Source organism: Apostichopus japonicus, chromosome 10 (assembly GCF_037975245.1).
Source record: "Apostichopus japonicus isolate 1M-3 chromosome 10, ASM3797524v1, whole genome shotgun sequence".
Classification (NCBI taxonomy): Eukaryota; Metazoa; Echinodermata; class Holothuroidea; order Aspidochirotida; family Stichopodidae; genus Apostichopus; species Apostichopus japonicus.
In genome coordinates this window covers 14121157-14130254 of record NC_092570.1, presented here as the reverse complement: position 1 = coordinate 14130254, position 9098 = coordinate 14121157, and the positions used below count along the sequence as shown (strand labels likewise).

Below are 9098 nucleotides of genomic sequence, written 5' to 3'. Positions count from 1 at the left end.
TTGTGTCCATTGGTCTATGAAGTGCCGTTTAGGACTTTACCACTTACATATTTCAGTTCAGGTCAATTACAAAGCAAACAAAGGCTATATAATAACTTTATATTTTCATCGTAACCTATGCTATAGGCGCTTTTTGCTAGCTATTTCTGTGCTCATGCCGGCTTCTAAAAAAGGACTGAACCTGTTAAATAAAACTAAAAGTCGTTATTCATATTTTCGAATTTGTTTGATACTAAATGAGTCATAACAATTGTAGGGCATCGGCTTGATAAGCGATGCATGTTTCATTTCAGATAATGAGGTAACAACCAACATTTTTAAACAGTGTTAAATTTGCATATAAATATTAGCTTAAAAGTCTGTATTTCAAAAACAATATTCTACCTTATCAAGAAGCATATAGGCGATTCGTGTGCCTGATTTTAGCGCTAAATACCGAAGCTTCCTCCAAGTTTCCTCTGAGTCAAACTCAGTATTGTAAATATCTGTTTGTATTTGAAATATATTTGATATAATTACTGACTTTGACATGACTAATTGTGATAACATATATAAACTAACTCCTTGACGTTATTGAAACGTGAATCAATTATTGTGTAAAAAGTTGATGCATGTACTAGCTCGACAGGTTAACCCTGACTAGAACACACGCATAATGCTAGCGTGGCATTTTCAACCAATTTGTAGTACCTCCTTGATCTGTTTATACCTCCTTGATATAACATCATCGAGTATTGTAGAGGCTTATGCATGTTTACCTTCTGAAAGCGCCTATAGAATGAAGCTCTCTCCAATGCAAACATAATCGTTACGGAAGAGGAGGCTATATATTCTGTAAGCCTTAGAATATATACAAGTAATTAGGTATAGGTTAACTTCATGTTGTATGTTGAAAGAGAAAGAGGATAGTGGAGGAAATATAATCGGCAACAAATTTCCATACAACGAATGTTCGGATACATTCGTCGCTGTCTAATCGGCTATATATATATATATATATATATATATATATATATATATATATATATATATATATATATATATATATATATATATATATATATATATATATATATATATATATATAGGAATAACGGGAAAACTGTTAAACAACTATGCTGCATTTAGAGAAAGGCTGGATCTCGAGTAACATACAATAATTGAATTAAGTAAGTGATTGGAAGTAAAACAGCCAATGTTTGGTTTTGCAGAGCTTTCGAGCAAAACTAGCTCTTCTTCAGTGCATGATCACCGAAAGTGACGGTCACCGAAAGTGACGGTCACTTTCGGTGATCATGCACTGAAGAAGAGCTAGTTTTGCTCGAAAGCGCTGCAAAAACCAAACATTGGCTATATATATATATATATACCCGGGAGTGATGTACGGTGATGGCTATTAAAGACTAGACTATTCAGTCTATGTTTGATTTTAATTTGTTAAGCAATCATTATTATATTTAAAGTTTGTAACTTTTGTTTCTCATATTTGACTTCTCTTAGCCGGAAAAGTTGTGAGTGTTCCCTTACCTGATGAAAGTAACATATCTGTAAAACAGCTGAAGAAACCTGTAGATGACGTCACATCAGCTCATTAAGAGAAAGCTTGGCATGGTGTCCAGTTTAATTCATTAAATGTCACAAACTACAATCTTTGCAATTGGAGAAAATATTCGTACTGGCTTTTTAGAATTCACAAGAGAACGAATATGCACAACTCTGTTACAATTTCTCTCCCTATCTTTACCCCTCCCATCTACTCCGTTACCACTATTTTCAACCCCTAAGTATCCTTGCAACCCCTCTCATTTAATTATTTGTTTTGCAGTAAAATAGTAACTATTATAGGTTATGTGTGTAATTTTTGGGTTTTGGTTTTATTGTTAAGAATAAATTACGGTTTTTGTTATAGCATTATCGAATTATACAGCATCACGACCTTGCCTATAATTAATTTTACGACAATAAATATTGCAAAGAAATATAAATCTTTGTTTAAATAATATTGCAATGGAAATGTTACTATGATGCGTGTTAAGTATCTTCGTTGCGTTTGACTGTTTCTTGTTAGCATCACCTCACCTACAATGCTGAAACTATTTTCGCAGAAAGAAAATTAAACTTTCCCAGTTAAGGAGAAATGTTATTGTGCATTTATGACATCACACATGTTTACTTCTATAAACTTTCGTCATAATCATCCTTACCATGGCACTAATCAAACTTTATCTCGGAAATTATTGAATTGAACCCAAATTGAATCCAAATTCACCATATACAGGAATGCTTTGATTATGTTCTCCTTTTATCAGTCGACACAGTATTGAATTCTGTACAAGTTCGTCAATGAAGAAACACACTTTTGATTCAACTTGACATATGACAACAACGCCAGATTTATAAAACAACAGCAAACAAGTCGGCAATCCATGGCGTTGCAGATCTCATCCCGCGAGGCACATAGGCACATGATAACCTAGTTGTGTATGAAATATTGTACCATATAGTTAGTTTGGTATACTTGTAATGGCCTCGATGCTATAGCTATTACGTTATTGGTCATGCAGGCACTGCAACCCATGCCCAGACAAATACTCACTAAGTTTGAAGTACATCGACCTTCTGGTTAAGGAGTGCCAGTCTACACGTTATTGCCCCCCCCCCCCCACCACCACCACGGGCCCCTATGAAGCCACGTTAACCCACCAAGTTTCAAGAGGTAAGAGGTGGGCAGAAAATATTAGTGCCAATTTTGGTAAAACTGCTCGATAGAGTACATCTCATCCCCAGTACAAAACGGGATAGGATCACTATAGATGTGTCTGTCCCGTCTACGACTGTTATCTACAGAACTATCACTATAGTATACTAATACATGTAAATCAGAAAAAAGGGAGGAAGGCTTCTGTATATGGTAACGGCTGCATTGATAACGGCGTTCACGTACAGTTCACACCAGATAGCCTATATTTATTATTGCGATCGTCATGCTTATATGATTACTTGCATAGTGCAGATACCGTTTATTCGGATATGTGAACAAAGACACCTTGTGGCAACGACAAGTACAATTCGAGTGCATTGTATAGAGGGTTCAACGTTAGAAAAAGTACCCGTATAACAATACATATCATGTATGGGACTGGTGTGCATTGGGTTATTAAAGATAGTGTGAGACTAGATGCATATATACCGGGTATTATAGACCAATAGGCTTATGTGTTACTTCAATTTCACCAATCAGAAGAATGGGAACTAAATTCCGTCTCGCTTTATTCGTTTTGGTCATTGCCTTGTTGGGATATAAGTTAAGCCCACCTGTACCAGATGAATTGGAGGAGAAGTGGAAGTACCGTGTGATGATGGCTTTTATGAACGGTATTGGTATTTACGTAAGTATGAGGCTGCATGTTTACTGTCTTTCACGCGTCTGTTAGGGACCCGCAGCAGTGGCGGAGCTAGGGGTATTGGTCAGGAGGGGCGAGAATTGTCTGTAGGGGCGCTTTCGACACTATCTAAGCTCCGCCACTGACCCGCGGGTGCCACTTTTTTTTTGGCAATTGTGTGTAAATAGTCGCTCATGATCGGTCGGAAAAGTTACGTCATCACCATAGAAACCGTCACTTCGAGGTTACCAAAATGTCTGCACCATTCGTTGCAACGAAGATATACCCGTTCAAAATTACCCGAAGCTTTTCGTATCGTTGGAATTGGTTTAGAAATATTTAGCACACTAGTTTCTTATGGTTGTATGGTTGTATGGTTCTTATGGTTGATCTACTACCGATGTTTGTTCGCAGTGTTCTGTGAAGGCATTAATCGATAACATCGCACAGCGAAAGTTTCGTACGGGGTGCATCAGACGTGCTATAGGTCTATATGTATTTTAACTGTGTACATAGTGCAGTGACGGAAATGTATCATACTGCAGACTATAGTAGTAGTAGTAGTAGTAGCAGTAGCATGGGCGGCGATCCGTACTTCCGAGTGGGGGGATATGACCTTGTTGACTATCTAAGCGTAGCGCCACCATGAGTTGGCGCGAAGCGTACAAGAAAATTTTGGGATTAACAAACCCTCTAGATGGCCGGAAACGGCACTTCCCGAGGTTTCCAAGCGGCATATACCCAACTTTAAAATAGGGATATCATGTCCGAAATATCTCATAATCAGGATCCAAAATACTTTTTTTTTTTAATTTCGGGTGTTATTTTGGGAAAATTACCCCTGTCCATCTTGTTTCAGGCGCTACGTTAGAATGTTCGAGAGCTCTTTTATATTATTCGATGAAGAAAATGGCCTCATGCAGGCTATTATAGGCCTATACACATGCAATACACAATTACACATAGTTACATTCCTAGGTACCGATTGCTAGGGCATCCAGGTGAAACGTGTATTAAGCATAACCCTGGTAACATGAGATTCTCAGCTGTTCGAGGGAACATGTACGTGTGTAGGCCTACTATAGGGCCTATATGAATCATCGAGGTAAATGAATCTGGAGGATTCATGTCAATTGGGCGCGCGTACCATGCATGGAGGGTCATGTGATGTGTTCCATCATCCATGGTGGTACCAAACTGATATTTCTCTGTAGCAGTTCGAGAATAGTGCTAGTGACTTCGTGAAATATTTGCACCAAGACGGATCGGACATGGGAACTAACGGCGTAAGAAGGTACTGGTACTTCATAGCTAATATGCTAACGTTAGACATGTTGGCACAGAACAAGTACAGATACATTGGGCTTGCAGCGGGAAATGTCGATGTCTGAATTGTATTTCAAGAACGATTTTTTTGTCGAAAAGGATTGTTGAACTGGACGTGTTGCTGTGAGAAAATGTTTAGTTCAGTGCAACCACGGAATTCTCCATGAAACAGAGCCTAATGCTGCTCGACGGGAATATATCTATCACGTTAGGCTACAGGCACGGTTATTGCTAGGTAACGGGTGTCGTCTGCTGCTCTAAGCACGCATACACATTTACGTACTAGTTGGGTGAAATCATCATGCGTTATCGGGAGAGTAATATATTAGTACCACCCTGGAACACGTCACATGACCCTCCATGCATGGTACGCGCGTATTTACTGTGTGATAGTTTCTCCAGATTCATTTACCTCGATGATATGAATACTATGAGGGTGCATATAATGTACTATATCAATACCGTGGGCGCAATAATACATTTTGTTGTTATAGGGCCAATGAAGCCTACAGTCAACTATTCTTGCTTTATAAAGACGCTTTATTTGAAAAGATCGCACTGCGTTTATGGTAGGCGAGAAATGAAGCTAAAAAAGAGCCGTACATTAACGATGATGCATAAATGTAGGCATGAAAATATTCTTATCCCTGGCATTTGGTGGGGGGGGGGGATATGGTGTATTACATCCCCTCCACCCATTTTCATGGGGGGATATATCCCCCTTCCCCCCAGGATCGCCGCCCATGAGTAGTAGTAGTAGTCTCGTCCATCCGACATATGCTCAGTGATTAACCTCCGCCACGTATCACGATCTTGCGCAAGGTTTATTGCTTCCTCGAAATTGTTAATGTTAACGTCCTTAAATTGCGACTTTATTTTTCCAAGCAAGGTAGTCACGGGCCTCAGTCCTACTGGTTTGCGGTATGTCTCAGTGCTTCTCTTAAAGCAACCTTTGCTGGAGCGTCCTCCTGGAGTCTTGCTACATGACCGAAAAATGAAAATCTCAATCTTATATGGGCGACTATGGATGACAAAGGTGTTTGGTTGGTTTCGTTGTAGAGCTCATCATTTGATAACCAATTGTTATTGGTCCATCTAATGTTGAGAATATTACGAAGTAGTCTCCTTTGAAAAGTGTCAATTTTGCGATCAAGATCCTTCGTTGTGTCCCACAGTTCGCAATTGTACAAAAAAAAAAACTCTTTAATAAAGCCTCGAAAATCCTAAGCTTAATGTTTCGGCTTATGTTTTTGCTTTGAAAATACTTGACAGTGTGTTGAAAGCACCGTTGGTTATACCAATAGTTCTTCGGTTAATATCTTCTTCGGTCCCCAGCAAGCTTTCAACATATTAACACTTCTTCCAACTTTCATTTCCTTTTCTTGTGATTGAAAATTTCTCAGTTTTTGTGCAATTGATTTTCAGATTCCTTCCTGTCAGTTTCTCATAAACACGTTTTTCGATATCTTGCAGTATATGCTGACCATGTTGATGCCCAAGAGATATCATCAGCGTATTGTTGGTCTTCTGTGGAAAAAAAAGTTGGTGGTTTTGCTGTAAACATGATCAGCTAACTGAGATGGCAGGATAACTGCATCTATATCATACTCATCTGATTTCAAAGAGTTGGCTAGATAAGTTATAAAAAATAGTGCGCTTGCACTATCTCCTTGTGGTGAACCAATGCTAGTGCAAAAGGAAGTCCGAGTTTGCCCTCTAGTTTGACGGTGTGACGGGTTTACTGCAGCCTATACTGCTCGTGAACTCACGTCGTGAAGTTGATTTTAGCGTTCCCATTCCACGAAACGAATTCCCGGCGATTTCAATAGAACGGCTCACGAATATTAGATAACGTAAACACGAACTCAATGGAATGTAGCGTACGTGTCATAAGTAAGGTAAATAAGTAATCCAAACCTTACAAGTTAACGGTTAGGGCGTTTGAAAGGAAACCCCGTAACTAAACTTATGTTATTCAGTGTATATCATCGAACTTCCAAGTGATGGTCATTATTGGTGCTGACGTAACGAGCAATCTGATTGGCTGAAAACTGTATAATTGCAAACCTGTTTGGGAATAAAGCATTCGCGGCCCGGGTACATAGTAAGAATGATAGCTTATTCCTAGAACCAAAGATATTAGCTCCGTGACAAAAAAAAAATCCCTCGCTGTGGGAATAACTGGGAATATGGCCCCAATGCCAAGACATATCTACCTATAGCCAATGTTGGAAAACATACTCCCAAATACTTTCCCAAGCCCCTCCTCCAATTGCAATTCCTGCTTTAATTTCAGGGCCGCTATATGCACTCGTCTGGTGGTGGTGACCCATCTGTAAGAACTATTGAGGGGGTAAAAGCTGCTTTTCGTTGGACATTAGAAGATGCTGTGATGGACCACCTTGGCCCAGGAGTAACAAGACTGGAGGGTACCTTCAACGGCACTAAAGTGTACATTTACCAACCACCAGCTATGTCGACGGAACGACTAGTGCCAGGGTTCATATATTTTCATGGAGGGGGTTTAGCATTGGGCTCAGCAAGTGAGTGAAAGAAATCATTTAAGATCTAAAGGTTCACTAAAGACCATGCAGAATAATGACCGCTGTAAAAAGCTTTGAAATCGGTCATGCAGTTGTGTAATAAATGTTTACTTTTTGACCAACATACAGTTTATTGATATGTTGTCTCTTTTCTATGACGTCAGAGATATTCGATGGTCTGGCAAGGAAGATATCATCTCGGTTGAATGCTGTTGTTATCAATGTTGAGTAAGTACAGTCTCATTGTTTTGTACAGTTTCTGATTTGAAAAATGGATACTACCACACAACTGAGTCAAGTTTCAGTCCCATGCATGTAATAGAATATAGGTCTAACAAAGGAATCATAGCATCGTACGTATCTATGTATTCTAAAGGACTTTTGAGGGCACTCACTCCTGACCTGCCCCTCCTCTCCAGCTACTCTTTTGGTTGAATTGTTTTTTACAACGATGATCATGCTGACCATTGCCTAGATTATAACATTAGTATTTCCTAAGATTGGCATTTTTGTTCTTTCTTGGAAAAGCTATGATACCACACCAAAGAACAAGTTCCCAGGACCACTCAACCAGTGCTACGCAGCGACTAAATGGCTTCTGCTCCACGCCCGGGACTACGGGGTCGACTTCCGCCGGGTCGCCGTTGGGGGAGACAGCGCCGGTGGCTACCTTTCAGCAGCTGTCTCTCAACTCATCTATGACGATGAAATGGTACCGAATTTGAAACTTCAGGTATTGGTTTATCCGTGGACCCAGTGTTTCGACTTTCATTTTCCTTCCTACCAAGAATACACCAAGAAATTTGAAATTGGTAAAGGGCTCGTGTGTCGCGAGGCGATGGTTCTGTTTTGTACTATGCACGCTTGGGGTACTGCGAGGCCTGATCTGGTGCAAATGTTGATGGAAAACAGACATATTGGCCCATCATTCAAGAAGAGCACCCTCTATCGGGAAACTCTCGGTCACGATCTTCTTCCGGATGCCTATCGGGTCAGCAGCAGCTCTTACCAAGGTCCGACTCCATCTGATCAGGGAGATGAAGAATTTTGGCAAAAGATAAAAACTATTTTCCTGGACCCTCGTTTTACGCCTCACTTTAGGCAAAATATGACTGGATTACCAACTGCTTACGTCGTTACTGCCGGTTTCGATTCTCTGCGAGATGAAGGTTATATTTATGCACAACAACTGAAGAAAGCTGGTGTTGACGTCACATTAGTTCATTATGAGAAAGCCTGGCACGGATCACACTGGTGTTCACCGTATTCTATATTTGCAATTGGCGAACAAATTCATGATGATTTTTTAGAATTTGCCAAAGAAAGATTGTGAACAAAGATGTCCAATTTAAGCCTAGCACCGTTAAAGAGGTTAATATGAAATATTCCACCTCCGCAGGTAATTTTCGTTGCGGAAAACTTCGGTGCCAAATATGCCGCCATGTTACCCCGGGAACTGTGGTTAAAATTCCCAATGTTGACTATGGTCTAATTAGAACCACTTCCCTCTCTTGTGATTCTAGCAATGTCATTTAAACGTGATGCCGTACGTGCAACACGAAAGAAGAGTCAAAACATGTGGCTTGTTCTGCTCGGTGGTCATAGGGTCATTTACTGCAGTGGCGTAGGAAGGTACTTTTGAGTGGGGGGGGGGGGCTGAAGACTGATGGCCGGCCTGGGGGAGGGGTCTAAGGGGAGGGGTGTCCCCCTCCCCTTTGGATTTTTCTTTGCATTTCCATGTGGCCTCAGATGCAATTTGGTGCAATATAGCACACTTCAACACCCACTCCATTTTGTAAATAATTTTGCATTTTCACCTGGCCTTAGATGCAATTTTGTGCTCCAA

The 9098-nt window shown here is 40.2% G+C and overlaps 1 protein-coding gene across 1 annotated transcript; it reads left to right on the top strand.

Annotated features, from left to right (window-relative positions):
- Window positions 1–3039: 3039 nt before the first annotated feature.
- Window positions 3040–8893, top strand: LOC139975095 (arylacetamide deacetylase-like). The gene is made up of 4 exons (XM_071982724.1): window positions 3040–3389; window positions 7006–7252; window positions 7417–7480; window positions 7781–8893. Exons 1-4 carry the CDS (start codon window positions 3246–3248, stop codon window positions 8583–8585), a joined length of 1260 nt encoding a protein of 419 aa, XP_071838825.1. The 5' UTR covers window positions 3040–3245; the 3' UTR covers window positions 8586–8893.
- The last annotated feature ends 205 nt before the right edge of the window (window positions 8894–9098 follow it).